The 18,394-nt window shown below is 36.3% G+C and overlaps 1 protein-coding gene across 1 annotated transcript; it reads left to right on the top strand.

Annotated features, from left to right (window-relative positions):
- The first annotated feature begins 2,320 nt into the window (after window positions 1-2,320).
- zgc:101858 (uncharacterized protein LOC449555 homolog) lies at window positions 2,321-17,984 on the top strand. Its single transcript, XM_038299588.1, has 8 exons — window positions 2,321-2,385; window positions 2,533-2,703; window positions 7,438-7,616; window positions 15,633-15,726; window positions 15,827-15,896; window positions 15,987-16,023; window positions 16,100-16,163; window positions 17,778-17,984. Exons 1-8 carry the CDS (start codon window positions 2,362-2,364, stop codon window positions 17,934-17,936), a joined length of 798 nt encoding a protein of 265 aa, XP_038155516.1. The 5' UTR covers window positions 2,321-2,361; the 3' UTR covers window positions 17,937-17,984.
- Window positions 17,985-18,394: the final 410 nt, after the last annotated feature.

Below are 18,394 nucleotides of genomic sequence, written 5' to 3'. Positions count from 1 at the left end.
AAACTTCATAGTTTTAGTAGTGTTTTTACCAAAAAGGAAACTCACTGAGTGGATTTTTCCGAAATCTCAAGATCTGTCAAGTTGAAAAATGATTAGGAACGTAAAGAAAGATAATCTATAATTACAGCATTTCTCCATTTATTTAGCTCCACTTAAAAAACCCACCAAGATGGCTCAATGGTTTAAAAAAAGTTTCTGAAAAATAGTTCACAATCGCACCTAAGCTGGAAACATAATTGAGCCTTTCTTCTGTTTCAATGTTCTGTTTTTTATCATATGCCTGTTGTTAAACAGATACCAATTCTTCTTGGCTAAATAAATTGTTTTATATGTTTTTGTCTCATTTAATTATAGTCTCTGTTATGAAAAGTTGCTTAAGAGCTAGTAATGGATGTAGAACAAAATTTCAGGTGCATCACAATCTAACGAAAACAAATTGATCCTGCATTAAAAAAAGGCTTTTTTGACATCTCAACTTACTGAAAATGCATCCATGTTATGTGCTGTATATGATGTAATCAGTGCATGATAGGGGCTCCCGTTAGCATGAATCAGTGCATCATGGCATGGAGGCAATAAGCCTTTAGCTCACATAAGTCTCTATGACCTTTAGAAGGTTTTGAGTGCGTTTACCAGTGTTTCCTGGTGGAAAGCATTAAGTGTCCTGGAAGAAGACTGTGCCGATTTGGGACTTCAATATTGGGCTGTGGACGTTCAATAGCCAATTACATCACATGCCTTCACAACTCATTTATTTCCACTGGGTATCAAGTAACCAGTTCTCTGCTTCTCCACTCTTCCACCAGACTCTGGGACAAGACTCAATTCTAAACAAAGATCAAGTTTTACATGTAATCAAAGTGAAGCTTTGCATGGCTGAGAACGTTGCTCTGTGTTTTTTCCTAAACTGGACACAGATCAGATAAATGTAGTGTGTATTTCTTGGGACAAACAGGAAAGCTGTGGATAAAGGAAAGACCCACTTCTCATACAAGACTTTGTAACTTACATGAGATATTTCTTTCTGTGAATCTTATTGTGACATTTGGTAAAAGGTAATCTGAGACTTGGAAAAACTCTTTTGGATGGTACATTCTATGAAGTCAAGACTAGCCTGCTGAAATGTTATAAGCTGGAAAAATAAAAATAGCCTTGATTATTTATCACTTTTTCATATTTTACATACTTTGTTTATAGATGTTAAAATATTCTAATTTTTTTCAGGAATTAAAGTAATTCTGTAAAACATTCATAAACCTTACCAATTACTTTATTGAGTTTTTATGGAATTAACTAATTCCCTATAACTTTCATAAAACTCACCGGTTTGTGTCCAGAAAATATAATCAGAATATCACATAAAACTTTCAAAAAGTGTTACTTGTAATATATAAAAAAAATGCTTGTGACGTTCTGGAAGAAAATGTTGGTATAAATCACCTTTTATTTTAGCTAATTTCTCGAAGACCCACTTAAAGTTGTTGGAAATTCGCTGTTCTACTTCAGAGTTTGGAAGAGTTTGCCATTACAACTCATGGCATGATACATCTATATACTCTTATATTTCTAATATCTGCTAAGAGGCCCTCCCTGTATAATTTGCATTTGTTAATTCCAAATGATATATATTATTTATTCAGGCCAACTGTATTCTTGCTTGTCTGTGTGTAGCATCTTAGCACACAAAAAAGCCTGCTTATATATATATATATTATATATGTTAAACAAGTAAACAATTTGTTGAGCTGCTCTTATGAGGCAAACAAAAAAAACACAAAACAAAAAAATTATGAAATCAGTATTTTATTAAATTATCATTAAGTAAGTTTTTTATTCATTTTTTTCAGTTTTGTATTTTTAGAAGTACTAATGTGGATTTCTAATTTCCTTTAATAGAGAGGGTATGTAAATTCCCAAGCACAACTGTATATGTATTCATATATCAGTACAGAACAGACTTAAAAAAAAAAAAAAAAAACTGACTTAAAAACCCCAAATACCTACATTCTATCTGGCTTTTCTCATTTTAAGAAATACCTTAAATAAATAAAAGTCTTTCCACAGACTTTACTTACTTTTATTTATCCCCATATATCAGCCACCTATGCTGCCTAAAATGTGCCCCTGCTCATACACATTAAATGAATGTGAGTCATCAGTTAACACTTTAAACCTCTCACTATGTGAAATAACTATAGGATACATTTCATCCTTATTTTTGAATTAAGTTATATTCTTGTTTGTTTGGAGTCAGCCGTGGTGGTGGTGGATTCCTTTATGAACTACAAATTAGCTACCGGCTCATCGTATTGCGTCATCAGTGGGGGACAGTCGTCCATTAAATTAGCAAACTTTGCAGAAATGGCTTCAGAGGACGCGTTTAAAGTGAGTGCACGTGTCTTTAAATAAATTTTTAATTGTTAAAATCAAACTGGTGAAAAGCTTTCGTTTCTGCTCCTCTGTTTACCTTTGGGTAAAAGGTATTCGGACACGTCAAGTGTTAATACTTGTTTCTTTTCTCTGTTTTCCCAGGTGTCATCCCTGAGGGGGAAAGTGGCCTTGATAACGGGAGCCAGCTCGGGGATCGGGGCTGGAACGAGCGTCCTGTTCGCGAAACTTGGAGCTTTGCTGGCTTTGAACGGCAGAGACGTCCAGAGCCTCCAGAAAGTAGCCACACAGTGCACTGAAAGTGGAGCCGCTGAGGTACACTCATGGGCGTAGGTTTGCATAGGGACATAGGCGGATCTACTGGGGTGGCAAATGCCACCCTAAATGACAGCCTTGCCACCCCTGCTGCCACCCCAGTTGGCGGTAGGGGTGGCGAGGCTTATAAATTATGGATCATTTGAGAATTACCGACCGCTAATTTCCATTGTCGGACTGCAGTGAATGCAGCACGAGATGACGTGAGAGCGACTGAGACTGATTGTTTTGAAAACCGAATGGGGCAAAGCGAGGGAGCCAGGGGTGATGGGGAGAGGAGAAACAGGTAAAAACTGATTAACTATCTATCGACAAATTAAATCATAATGAAAGCACAATGTTGCTAGCATAGCTGCAATGCTGATTTACAGATGATTAAAATCAGGTTGCAGAACGTTATTTCTCTAAATATGATGTTAGTTAGGCCTGACGTCTGAGGCTCATAAAGACATATTTGCGGTCAATTATGACAGAAAAGAGACGATCAAGTTTGGTTGAACCTAGCATTGAATCAAAACGCACAAAAGCATTGGATCTAAATACATTTGTGTAGCGTTTTGCTGAGCAACATGGAAATCGCCGCATTCAGCTGTTATAGTCATGTTAACTTTATGTTATGCTCTCTGGTGAGCCTTTACAGAGCTGTTACATCTGACAGTAAAGTAAAGTAAAGTAAAGTTAAAAATGTGATACTGGTGTAAATCCTGCTTAACATGAAGCAGTATTGTTTCTTTTTTTGTATATAAAGTATGAACCTATCCAGAAATGACCTGTATGAACCTACTCACAACGTTTTTTGTACATTTTCAGACTGGAAGCAAAAACATATTTTTATGTTGCTTCTTTTCAGATTAGTGGTGATTTTGATATAACATGTAACATTTATGTTGATTTTTTTGATACAGCAGCTCTATCTACAGCATATCTACATGCATATCTACATACAATGCAAGGGAAATGTCCCTTTCATGTTGCCGTAACTGCTGTATGTCAGGTTACTGAGGAACAAATGGGGTAAATGTGTGTTCAGAGTAATCAATACATGGATGTCTGGTATCTTGTTTGGGTGCCTTGACCCATTTATTTCTACTGTGTAGTTCTGCTCACTTTAGTCCAGCTCAGTCCATAGATCTCTGATGGGAAACTTTTTCTTTCTATAGTTTCTTCTTGTGCAAATGCTGCAAAGCTGCCTCTCTGACAATCAATGTCACACATCTACCACTCAGCACCTGTGTCTTACCTTAATACCTTTTCTGTGATAATGCCCCATTAGAAGTAGTGTTATCATTCTTCTATCTCCTATTAAGGGAGATCACATTCTACAATGTATTTCTAATATGAACTGTTTCACATGAAACACTTACTGTACATACTATTCTCACCAAACTGTAATAACTGTGATTAAATTCAGTGTAAACAAATGCCATATGTTGCCACCCCTCAAAAATTCCTGGCCCCTCTTGCCACCCCATAAATATCTTTCTAGATCCGCCCCTGCATAGGGACCATAGGGACATGTCCCTACCAAAATTTTGGATGGACCTATTTGTCCCTACCAATAATTGGATGTGAGCAACATGTTTATAATTTACTATACAGCAGCCGCTTCTTTTCCTCTCGCAGCTTCTCTGCCTGGTAGCTGCAGCTGCCTGCTCTCTCCTGTCCCTTTCACATAGCAGTGCATCAACTGTGCTGCGCGGTTTAACTCTCTGATTATTCTGCCTTAAGTTCCGCCTTCTCTCTTTCTGATTGCGTGTTTTCTAGTCTGTATGTGCGCGCGCGCGGGTGCTCGGAGCGCGAAAAAAAAGACGCTAAAATAAATTAATATTGGGCTACGAAACTAGTCCGAATTAAAAAACTTATTATCTACGCTAAAACAGGCGAAAGCTTCTGATTGGAGTTCTGTAAAGAAGCAGGAGAGAGTTTTTTGATTTGTGGAACTTGAGAAATGTAAGTTAACAACGTTAGGATTTCTTTTATTTTATCTTTTAATCAGATAGCCAAACGCTCCTTAAAGAAGATCTTTTATGAAATGAAACCAGATGAAACAGAAACGTTTAAACGTTTCCTTTGGAGGAGTTCTGGTTGTAGAATATTGACAGACAAAAACTTTTTTTTTTTTACTTCTTAAATGCAAAATGTTTACATATTTTTTACAATCTTGGTATAATTCCTGCTCTAAGTGGGTCGCTCTGTCGGCTAAAGGCACATTTTAGTGGCCCTATACTCCAGTTTACGATTAATCAATTACTAAATTAGTTCACGATTATTTAAATAATTTGTTAATATGATTAATTGTTTCAGCCATAGATAAAATACATGTAATTAGCTACACAGAGTAACTACAGCCCAGATGTACAACTTCTAATATTAATACTTTAAGTGCTCAGTGTCAGTTCCTCTTCTAGTTCCAGTGCACATGTAAATACAATACATTTATTTGCTGTCCCTTGAATGTATTATTTTGCATGATCCAGAGAGAGCATATTAGATAAAAAAAATAAGAGTGGGTTTTACCTCTGCACAATTCTCTATCTTCAGAAGAAAACACAGGATAAATCCACATATTATAAACTATATTTGGTTAAACAGACACTGTCTTAGTAGCAGGTAAATTTAAATGAAATCCTTTTCAAAGTGGAAGAAGTCCTAATTCCACATTCATCAGAGCCAGTGATGCTTTAAATATTGATAAACAGCATCTAGTGCATGTAGTGCTTATAAGATTTGTGTTAATGTAGTAAGAAATGCTGCTGTTCTCTTTAAACAAATGAGCCCTGGAGCTCACATTAAGCATAAAAAAGAGCATGCATATTTTTGCAAAGGACCAATGAAACTGAAGAATAGTGTCCCTACCAAAGTTGAAATCAAACCTACGCCCTTGGGTACACTATGTTATTAATAAGAGCTGTGTACAAAATTGCACTAAAATAAAAAAGTATGAATATCTGTAGCTATATTTTTAACCTTTATTATAAACCAATATTTTCAACCCATTGAAATGTTTTCTGTTGACCTGTTGTATGAACAATTTAAATTTTTCAGTATATAGTGTAACTTTACATACTCACCAGCCACTTTATCAGCTACACCTGTCTAAATGCACATGGCAACAACTTAATGCGTTTAGGCATGTAGACATGGCTTTGTCTGAACATCCACCCTAACCCCTCAATCAATGGCATAACTACCGTTAAGCAGAGACTGCAGTTGCTTACGGCCCCCGACCTCTTAGGGGCCCCTTCACTGACACCTGGTTGGACCCCACGCAATTGAGGACTTGGACGTGTCTTTGCAGATGTGATGGTGCTAAAAATTCCTCTTAAACCTACCTGATACTAAGTTGACTGATTGGAACATATTTATACCCCAACATATGGGTTGGGGTTAGGGGGCAGCGGGAAGTGGCCATGGGGTGTTGTACTTCATATGGGGCCCAGCCAGATAATGTTGCTTACAGGCCTATTGTTGTGTCGTTATGCCACTGCCCTCAATCACCACATATAGCATGAACTATGTACAGTAATGACCTTTATAATGAATTAAGTTAACTGACCATTCGGACAGATGACCACTACTTTTCCCTCCCTGTTGGTCATGTGACTTACTGCCGATGTCATCTTTGTTCACTCTCACCCACAAAATAAATCCCATGATGTGCTGTGAGGAGAATTTGTCTGGTGACCATGGATGCGTTCTACTTTTCAAGATGCATTGTGGGAGGTTTTGAGTCCCTGTGCATGTTCATGGCCAGGCATCTCTAGGGTTTACAGAGAATGATCCTAAGAAAAAAATTATAGACAGTGAGCTGTACTTCTTTGGGTGCAAATGCCGCTTTGAGGCCAGAGACAGATGGCCAGGCTGGTTGAAGCAGATGGAAAGGCAAGATGCTGACGAGCATATTTGAATACACAACATCTCAAACCTTGATGTGGATAGGCTACAGCTGCAGGAGACCACACTTTGTGCCACTTCTGTTACCTAAAAACAGGCTACAATTTGCACAGGATAACCAAAAAGGGACAAAAGAAGATTGTGAAAAATGTTCCCTGGTCTGATGTGTCTCAATTTATTTTTTTGAGTTTTTATGGCACTAGTGGCTCTTTTTTTGGACAGTAGGCTGACAGGAAAGGGGGTATTAGAGAGGAGGGAGAGACATCCGGCAAAGGACCACAGGTTGGATTCGAATCCGGGTCGGCCGTATCGAGGACTAGGGGCTCTGCACATGGGCCGTGTGCGCTAACCACTGCGCCACCAAAGCACGCCCATGTTTGGATTTCTGCGGCAACATTCTGATGGTAAGATCAGAATTTGGCGTCAAAACCATGAAACCATCCTTCCTTGTATCAGCGGATCAGGCTGGTGATGGTGTAATGGTGTGGGTGCATTTTCTTGGCACACTTTGGCCTCATTACTTCACATTGGCCATCATGCCAACACCAGTCTGCCTGAGTATTGTTTCTGACCATGTCCATCACTTTATAACCCCTGTCAATCCATCTTCTGATGAATACTTCCAGCAAGATTATGTCATACAGTGCAAGTCAGGTCAGACTGGTGTCTTGAACATGACAATAAGTCCATTGCTAGCATCCTGCAGCGTTTGTATGACTCTATAATGTCAATGTGGACCAGACTCTCTGAGGAATGTTTCCAGTACCTTGTTGAATCAATGCCACAGAGGATGAAGGCAGTTATCAAAAACCATAATGAAATGGGAGTTTTCTTCTGCAGCCTTTGCTTGTTCCCGGAGACCTGACGGATGAAGACACAGTGAGGAAGACTGTGGAGAAAACCATTGCCCACTTTGGCCGACTGGATGTCCTGGTTAACAACGCAGGCGTCTTGGAATATGGCAGCATCGAGACCACAGACATGGCTCAATATGACAAGGTCATGAATGTCAATGTCAGGTATGTATCAGAGAACCCAGGGAGGAGACGCTGATGAATAAAAGTAGAGACAGAAATTGGTTTGTCTTACAGAAATAAGCAAAGTCAATCTCAGAAAAGGTTTTGTCAAGGTGGAAATTTAAGCTATTTTTAATGTTGATAAAAAATATACACAGATCATTTGTGCTATGTAAAACTAATGTCCTCCTTACCATTATAGGTATTGCATGTTTCTACATTTGACATGTATGGTTCCTAATTTAGGCTGATGTGGAAGTTTGATTAAGGCTTTTCTTAGATGTATTGTTCCTTCGAACCCTTCTTAGCTTTGACTACAGCGTTTACTATATTTGTCATTCTTTTTTTTCTTTTTTTTATTTACTTATTAAATTTCTATTTAGGAAAAATTATATTGAAGTAGGTAGATTTAAACAGAATAAAACATGCTCAGTTTTTTTAAAAGATTAAACTTTGAAAACTGGTGTATGTAATTTTTATTTATTTCTCTTAATAAAGCAGCAATGGGACAATTGGAATTGTATACTATAAATAAACACAATTCCTATTCCTTCAGAAAGATAAGATGGATAATATTTATTTAAAATCATTTATGGTAACCTACTGGCAACACCTTGACTTTTTGTTTTTACTTAAACATTTCAGAAAATTTCAGGCATCTTTACGCAAACTCTTTTCCTCCCATGCATCCATTGGTCTAAAATGGAAAAGGTTCTAGTAATAGAGAAAATTTACATACTCTTTATCAAAGTGTACATTTGGTGAATTCTTTTAGAGGTCAGAATTCCAATATGGCTTAAACATTGCAGCTGTTTTTTAATTATTTTTTTTTTTTATTAATCTGCTTTTTATCTTGAGAGTTTTAATCTATATGCTCCACTATTCAATCAGTGGAGCATATAGGAATGTTGATGTGTTTACTGGACAAGTTGCTTGTTTAAATATAAATGCAGAGTGTTAGGGCCAGGCTAGAGATTATATTTTCATCTATTTCTAGAATAAAGTCGTAAAATTACGAGAAAAAAGTCGTAAAATTACGAGAAAAAAGTTGTATTATTACGAGAATGAAGTCCTAAAATTATGAGAAACAAGTTGTATTTTATGACAACTCCCACAAGAAGCACTTTCTTCGCTAAAATGAGGAATATCGAGCATCATGTGAAGTTATACTTTGGCTCTGATTTGACATATAAGAAAATCTTTTAACACTCCAGCATCAAATCAGGCAGTATGTCAAAGTGGACTCAGGTTGCTGTTTGGTGGTGCTGGTCGATCGTCTTCTGCTGGTCGGAAACTGGTTGTTGTATGATGGCTTCATTCTCTTAATATTACAACTTTATTCTCGTACTATTACAATTTTTTTATAGTAATGTTATCACTTTATTCTTAAAATAAAACAAAAATCTCTTAGTTGGCCCTAATACTCCATCGTACCCTTTCAACATCATTCAATGTGTTATTAGTTACCAAAGGGTAAATTAGACTCTTAAAAACTACAAGGTTTTTGTGGAGCTCAGCTCTCCACTGATTCAGATGTTACTGCAGGAACACTTTTTTATCAGAGTAGGTCTTTTTTTTATTTTTTATATAAGGTTAAGATTTAAACTGATGTTTTTTTATTTTCACAAAGTATTTTGATTGTTTAAACTAAAAGATGCTTAAATACCTCAGCTTCTTTTGTTACCTCAGGCCACCTTCCAGGCAGCACCATTTATTTATTTTGCTAACGGTTTTTTTTTTTTTGTTATTTTCAATTTAAAGTTTAAACCGTTTCATACAAACAGTTCTCACTGTGCTACTATTTATCTGCTCTTTGTTTTTAAAGCAGATAAATAGCCTCAAAGGTACCAATTAGTGTTGTACTGCTTTGTCTGTGGTGTCGCACAGATTTTTGTTTATTTTTGGGGTTATTTATTATGTCTTGTAAAATATGAGTTAGTCATATTTTTATATTGATAAGTAATACTAAAACATAAAGGTTAAAGCATTATCTTCCAGGCTTCACAAATTTGTAATACCTTTATTCCTAAATACCCGAATGCTAAACCTTTTGAAAGTTAGATTAATTTAGTATTGTAAGCTTTAACATCTAAATTTGTGTTATTATCAATTAGAAATGCACAGATTCAGTTTTTTTCTGGTCCAATCCAATATCGATACCTAAGTCAAGCCTATTGAACGAATGTTGAACGAATGAATGAACCGTATATCTTGCCATGATAGTGAAGGCTTTATCCTTAACATGAACATTGTTAAAAAAATTCAATTCAGTTTATTTCTATAGCGCCAATTCACACCATCTCAAGGCACTTTACAGTTCACCAGATCATACAGTCAAATTGATTAGAAGTTTTCTATCTAAGGAAAACCAGTTGATTACATCGACTCATTGACTAGAATGCAATCCCTCACACTAAGCATGCTTGTAGCGACAGTGGAGAGGAAAAACTCCCTTTTAACAGGAAGAAACCTTCTGCAGAACCAGGCTCAGTGTGAGCGACCATCTGCCGAGGCCGACTGGAGTTCAAAAAGGTAACAAATTAACAGATGTTAATGTACTTTATTATTAACAAATGAGCAGCAAAAAGAAAAAAATAACAGTTCCGTGTAAGGACCACTGGACTGGATCTTTGATATCAAATCACTGATATTATATATGCATTCTATCCAGCTAAATAGTCAGTTAAACTCCATAAAATGATATATAATGAAAAAATCTATTTATTTCAGGAATTTGACAAAAAGATTAGTTTAGATTCATATGTGTTTAGTTCATACACTTAGTTTGGATATTTGTGGATTATGATTTATTGCCCATAAAGCTGAGAATGGAGAAGGTTGCTTGAAAAAGTTGAATATTATACAAGACAGTATTTTTAACACAAAATACTGAAAAGTATTTCCATGTTCTGATCTTAGTACCTACTCAGGGGTCATTTTTAAGGAATTGCTGCACAAGTTCAGTGTGGCATAAATATAATCAGCCATGTACTGAGTTTTAATGAAGCCCAGGATAATTTATTAACACCCTTCAGTTAATCTACATTGTTTGGTCCATTTTTCCAGCGTCTTCATGGAAAATACTCCATTTAATGTCGATTGGGTTAAAGTCATTTGTATTAGCTGGCCAGCCAGGGAGTCCCTGGTTATTAATCAAAATGAAATTAGCATGGAATTCTATTTCCTATTCGGAAAAATACCCAGAATTCTCTGAATAGGGAAGCGAATGAATCCCTTTGTCATAAATCTCAAATGTTTGAACTGAATTAAATGTTTGGTCATATTTAAATTTACTTTGATACAGCTGGGAATGATTATGGAATTATAATAATGCTTTAATTCTGTTTTTCATTATGTACGGCTATAAAAGGAAAAAGCAAATTAGACAATGGAATTATTGGGATTAAAATCGGAAAGTTTCACATCATTTGAAGAATTATGAATACAGTTTAAGAGGAAAAAAACTTTTATTCTTTTAAATCATAACCTTGCGTTTCTGTTTTCCATCTGATAAAAATTCATTACTTTCTCCTTGAGTTGTTACTTCTGCAGCTGCAGCTTCAGGCGCAAGACTTTTATTGCCTTCTCGATTATTAAAAGAGCGACTCTGAGGCATAATCTCAGATTGGTACCAGTTGTTTTTCTTTCCTGTATTCTCCTTTATATGTCAGATGATGAGTCTAAGGGGAAATTTGTAGCTAAGCATTTGTTATTTTTATATCCCTGCTTTACAATTTTTTAAAGTAAAAGTTGTCTCTCCCTCCCCCCAGAAAGTGCCTGATGGTCCTCCCTTAGTCCCTTCAGCTTCCAAAGCACTGCTAAGCCCAGAAAAATGAAGAAGGGAACACACATGTGTTACAGCCACATTTTCCCTTAAATTTATAAACTAGAAACCTTTGTCCTTCATTATAAACTGATGGATTTGGTCTAAGTTTTCTCAGTATGCAAACTGCCATCACTTACTTGATCGCACATAGACTCTACATTAACCTGGAAAGCCAGTTTAATAACTAAATAGTTCTACATATTCTTAATCTGGGAGTGCTCTCATCGAATCTGTTTGGGGAAAAAGAAGGACGTTGAGCAGAATCTTTTGAGCTGATTTGGGGAAGCAACACTTAGCCACCGTCTGCAGAAGTTAGCCACTCAAGAGAACAAATGAAATTGCTGCAGACGGCATGAGAAACCACAAGAATTTATGCATTTATACTCTTGCTATTCCTCTTTCAACGATAAAATCTTAGATTCTGACAAAATAGATGTGATAGTGCCAGCTATGCGTATGTCCTCCCCTGCTGTGTTTATTTTCATTCGGCTGAGGGCTCAGCAGCTCTTGATTACGTTTCGCATAATACTGCAACATGATTGGCTGACATGTTTCTTGTCGGACTCAAACCATTTAAGCTTTAGTGTTGCAAGATGGATTTTTATGTGTTTGTAAACTCATTGATACTGTAATAATGCTTGTAGGCAATCTTAAATTGTTTAATGGTTAAAATAATTTCCTCTACATTACATAGGGCAACATATCACTTATTAATTTTAACATTGCTCATATTTATCAGTAGCCTGATGTAGTCCTACTCAATTCTAGTCAGAATATGAGTCTGATACTGCTCCATAGAGCTGTGATTATGGGGCGTGTTTCGAACGAACCAGGAAAAAAAAATGCCTCTGCACTCAATTGGATAGACCTATAACCAATAAAAGCAACGGAGTGCGTGACGTATGTTAAGCGATGCATAGTTGTCAACAAAAATCAAAGCGTGCAGTTGCACGCCTAGAATAAGAAGATGAGCCTTGATCTTGTTTCTCTGTTCCTCTTTTAAAATGAATTTGCTGTCGATATCTTCTAGAACAGACCTAATAGCAGAATCAACACACCTCAACTCTCCAGCGGCAGCCATTGTTGTTGTCACCCAAGCACGCTTTGGTGACGTGGTTGATTACGTTACTGTTGATTATCTGTCCATCATCGTATAAAGCCCGCCCTGACAATTTGATTGGCCCGCCAGATATTGTGCGAGCATACTCGCGCTACTACTTAGCAATGCCAGACCGAACTTCCAGACCTCAAACGTTGTGGGCGGGAATGGCACCCAGGCTAATTTAACAGCAAATTAAGAGTAAAAATTAAAAACAAGTTGTGCTTGTAGATAACTCACAAATGCCTTCCAACTCCATTGAAAGGTGTAAAAAAAAAAAAAACTTAAACCTTTCTAAGATATTTGAAATAATGATTTTAAGTATTTACCATTTAAAAATAAATAGAAAACCTGTTTATTTTAATAAAAACATGATTCATCAGTAGGGCTGTGCATGATCAGAAGTTATTCATAAAAATATACCAACCTCCTATCTCATTAACACCCCTAATAATAATGAATAAACCCTATAAAATAAACCAATCAGATATGGCAGTAGCATAATCCCTCACTGAGAAAAAAAGCTTAAATTTAGTATAAAATCTAATTACACAGTTTCAACTAAAGTCCCTGAAGCTTAGCAAACTTTTAAAAATTGGAATAAAAAGGCCTTTCCCTTTAATCATTCCTACACAACCAGCTGGCATGAAGATTAGCTGTTTTTATATTGATTTTTTTTTTTAACCGCTCATCATTTTTCTTCCTGTGTATGGTGGTAAACAAAACATGCACAATCACAGAGCCTCATAGATAGAGGCTAAGAAATTAGGCCTCTTGGTCATTTTCTATTTACAAGCCAGGTAAAGCTTTTATTAAACATAGGCTGTTAGTGGTGGTGAAAATTGAGGCACTGATTACTTTTTATTGAAAACAAAAGCGCTCCTATCTTTTTATAAAGGATTTTCTCCCAACACCAAACAGGCTAATGGCTGCTTGTGTATTTAAAGGTGAAGAAAGGCTTTCATGTCAGATTTATAGATTGATCCTGTCAATGGAACATATTGGTTACTAAAAGGTAAGGGATTTATTGTGAACATAGTCTTGATAACAATTCTGGTTGAGCTTAAATTGAACCAGAATCTCTCTGTTTCGTCATGATGTGGTCATTACTTCTGATTGGACATAAAATCTAAACTGATAACAAATCAATTCCTCGTTGAAAAAGTATATACAAATGAAATGTTTGCTTATCATAGATTCTTTTTTTGGCTTTGTTAATACAGTTATGCCAATTACTTATTGTTTTTTTTAGTCAAAACATAAGTTTGTCTGAAAAGATCACAAAAATCTATTTCTATTTGCAGTCTGTGTGATACTGATATAACACTGATATAAGTTATACGGTAAATGTTCTGAGATATGAGGTATGTATCTTTTTATATCGTAATAGGAAATTTGCATTCATCTTTTTATTAAAGCTATGTAAATAAATTTAATTACATAAATTAATTGATTTATATAAATTATTTTTACTTTAAAAATTGTATGGAATTATTTTATTCCTATTATTTTATTCCTATTCCTAATTTTATTCCTAATTATTTTATTCCTATCAAAATATTTCCTTCCTATAACTGCTGACCAGCTGTGGATAATTCCACTGGTACTTTGTCTTTGTTGAGTCTTAAAGGTTGATCTTTAGCTTTGTCCACAGATTCTCTGTTTGGTTTAACTATAGTATAAGTATAGTGGAGGATTTTCTTTTTTCAGGTGGATCATCAAAATAAGTGGTCCTCCTAACTGTCAATCATTCTGGTGATATGTTTATGTAAGGCCGTCCTATGTGTTCATCCCCATTTTCACTTACCATTGGTGAGATTGACATAGTGGAAAAATTCCCAATCTTCTCTTTTAAAGTAAGCTTGTTTGAGCGATGCAAAGCGCAACTTTTAAAAGAGCGTGCATGAGGAGAAATGGGCTCGTGCACGCTCTTGCACGCGTTTAATAGGCGTTCCCTCTGGTGAGCGGGTACAAAAATCCTGCATTATACCTTTAATATTGATTCCAGTCAGTTGAAATAAAAAAACTACTTTAAAACCTATATCTACTTTTTTTCGGCGTGACTTCATTTTTACCATTAGTAAGGCAATGTTGAAATTCCTGTTTTTGACCATACCTTTTTGACAAAGCTTCTGGTTAGAGCGTCTTAAATCATTGTGAGCTACTCCTGCAATTATTCTGCCGTAGGCTAAGACCATGTTTCCTCACTTTACCTCTTTGTTCCACAGCTCTCTAGTTATGCTTTATGTGCATTTAGATCGACTAATTTCATGTTCTCTCTTTTTTTTTTTTTCTCCCCCTATCACAACTCTGTTCTGTGAAACGTTTCTAAAAGATCTTAGCTGTCTTTGTCTATGACTATTGAACATTTCTCTCGTAGACAAAGTTACTCAGAATTTACTACTGGGACATAACTTATCTGTTTAGCTACATTTCCCCCCTAGATGAAGCCACTAAAGAAACTTCTACTGTGGTTATCTTTATGGTATTCTTTTATCCTAGGGAGTACCCATGGAACAGTGCTGCTTCATTCTGGTTTGACTGCGTATTTCTATGTATATATTGGATCTTTTTTTTTTACTTGTTTGCTGCCTTTAGATAATATTTGCTGTGATCCGAGCTTTGCAGGTATACTAAATTGAACTGCACTGAAGGACAAAGAGTCATTTGAAATTGCATTTTCAATTCTTCAGTTTTTTTTTTCAGTCACACTCATCACACGTTCCAAAACATCAATTCAGTTTGTTTGTGGAGTGAAGGTGAACTCTGAAACAATGCCGCAGTTCATGAAAAAACATGCCGTTTCCTTTTACCCACAGCTTTTCACATTCCATTAATTCAACACACACATCAAGTCTTAGCTGAAGCAAACAGCTGCCTGAAGTGAAAGTGTTTGTGGGCAGGTGTGATATCGCTCCTCTCAAAAAGCAGAGTCTGATCACGGATGTGGGATAATTCTCCCTGCAGCCATTATAACACTAAAAACACTTATGCAGAATCTTTAATTTCAGACTCTGTTTTAGACGATGGCGAGCTCAAATTTGAATCTTATGCAGATTTTCAGACAATGTATCTGTTCTGTTTCTCTCATCAGATCCGTCTTCCACCTGACTCAACTCTGTGTGCCCCACCTGATTAAAACCAAAGGGTCCATTGTCAATGTTTCCAGTGTGAATGGGCAGAGATCTGTGGGTATCGTACATCTGGATATAAACTACTATTTGAATGTCTATAAACTATGACTATTATGTTTTTAAGCTAAACCAGGATGTGTTTTCTCTCTTTTAGTTTTCTGGTGTGTTGGCTTACTGCATGTCCAAGTCCGCTATTGACCAGTTTACACGCTGCGTGGCTCTTGGTAAGATTAGGATATACATTTATTTTTTATGAAAATAACAATGTTCATAATGAATAATGAACATCAAATATTTGCTTTGTTAAACTGCAGAGCTGGCATCGAAGCAAGTCAGAGTAAACTCTGTCTGGTATGTGACATGGAGCATATGTTTTGTTTTTCTAGAAGGAATTGCCTGATTCAGTTTTCTTGTTTTATCTTTTCAGTCCTGGAGTGATCATCACAGACATCCACAGGAGAGCTGGGCTGGATGAGGAGCAGTATGCCCAGGTATAAAGAAAGACTATCATATAAGTTGAAGCCCATTTTTTATATGAGGGACTTTCAAACCAGACAAAAACGAATCATGTCTTTGTCACGTGTTCCCTGATGTAGGATTATATGACAAAAAATGTAATGGCAAACACTGCCACGGTTAAAACTAATTAATTATACTGCGTTGATAAATAAATTGAAATGTTGTCTAAGCAAATAATGACTAACCTAAACAAAAACTTTTTTTTTTTTTATTAAAACTTAATTCCACAAAAATATAAAAATGGCAATGGCTGACATTGGTGCGTTTAATTAGATTAAGACTAGTGATGGAGCATTTGTTTATTGATCTCACAGTGGCGAAATATACTTGTTACATCAGCTCAAATAGTCAAAGGAGAAGAAGAATATGACAAAGGGAAAAAAAAGGTACATGAGATATATACAGTATATACAGTGTCCACATATGACAATTTTTATTTTTTTTTGTATGATTATTATACATTTATTTATAGAGAGAGAGAGAGAGTGAGAAGGTTATTGCACAGTTTATTAAATAGTAATCATTAAAGGAGCTGCTCAGCTCCTCTGCAGTGTTTTGCAGAGGGTGGAAGGTGTTGTCCATGATGGATGTAAGCTTGGACACCACCCTCCTCAGCCACCGAGTCCAGAGTGCAGCCTAGGACAGAAACAGCCTTTCTCACCAGTTTGTTCAGTCTCTTTCTGTACCACTCTGCGCTGCCAGAGGCCCAGCAGACAACAGCGTAGAGGGCTGATGCCACCACAGTGTCACAGAAGGTTTTAAGCAGGGGCCTGCTCACTCCAAAGGACCTCAGCCTCCTCAGTAGCTGGGAGCGGCTCTGGCCCTTCTTATACAGGGCGTCGGTGTTATGAGTCCAGTCCAGTGTTTAATTGATATAAACACCCAGGTAGTTGAAACTCTCCACAGTTTCTATGTCCTGCCCCTGGATGTTCACGAAAGGAGTGAGGTGGGGGCCCTCTCCTGAAATCCATCACCATCTCTTTGGTTTTCCTCGCGTATATTAACAGATATACAAAGAACAGAGTAGACATAGGATTTTAGTGCTGTGTTAAAACATTAATATCCATCATTTCTCACCAAAGAAGTGCAAGAATGTCTTCTACTAATGTCTTCGAAAAGCTTAAACAAAACATATTTGTTTTAATAAACAGTGTGCAGGGTTATCGATGCATAGGAACTTTGGAACGAAAATGGGTAAAAAGAAATGGAGCATTTGGTATCCGTGGCATGTTTTATCTATTGTTTAGTGTTATGTGCTGTATTTTCAACTATTGCTGCATTTTTTCATTACCATTTCATTTATGCTAATAGAAGTTATTAGGAAGAAAAGACATTGCAACCACATCCAAGAGGATTCTATTGTTTGTTTTTGCTACTGGTGATACATGTTGCCATGAAAAAAAAGGCACCCTCAAATAAATTTGGCTATATTGCTTCGTCACAGTAAAAGCTTTATGATTATGATGCTGATGGTTCCGAAAGTATTTTCTTTTTATATATGAACTTTATTAGTTGTATTTCATAACAAATACCAAGAACACACTTCTTACATGTAATCCTAATTCCTGTTCACTTTTCATTGGCAGTTTATTGCAAAGTGCAAACAGACCCACGCCCTCGGTCGGCCAGGGGAGGTGGAAGAGGTGGCGCACAGCATTGCCTTCCTGGCATCCGATGCAGCCAGCTATATCACTGGGGTGAATCTACCTGTCGACGGGGGCCGCCATGCAATGTGCCCTAGATGAAAGATGTTAACATGAAAAATCCTGAGAATAAGAGATTGTTAAAATCAAGTGTCTCTGTGTTTGATTTTTTTTTTTCAAATTTACTCCAAATAATCGAAGGCTGTCCCTGGAAGCAGGTCTTCTATTGTTAGGCTGATATACCACTAGAAATGACAACTAAGATAGTCATTTACAGTAATGTAATTCCTGCTACTACTGTAAAAAAAAAAACAGGGATATCTAAATGTTATAAAGGTTAGTTATGTAATCTGTTTCATTTAGACAATATATTTTAATATTAGTACATGACTGGCTGTTGATTACATTATAGATGTAGCATTAAAAATGTCCTGAAATCACTTGATAAATAAAGGTATAAAGGTTCTGTTTATAAATAGGACTATATTTCCTGAAAATGAATAAATTTATCAGTAGTTGGCTAATCAAAAATATGCATACCCCATAGTACACCACTCACT

This window comes from Cyprinodon tularosa, unplaced genomic scaffold (genome assembly GCF_016077235.1).
Source record: "Cyprinodon tularosa strain WSP-4 unplaced genomic scaffold, ASM1607723v1 ctg112, whole genome shotgun sequence".
NCBI lineage: Eukaryota > Metazoa > Chordata > Actinopteri > Cyprinodontiformes > Cyprinodontidae > Cyprinodon > Cyprinodon tularosa.
Note: the sequence above shows the minus strand (reverse complement) of the source record. Positions and strands in the feature narration are given on the sequence as shown.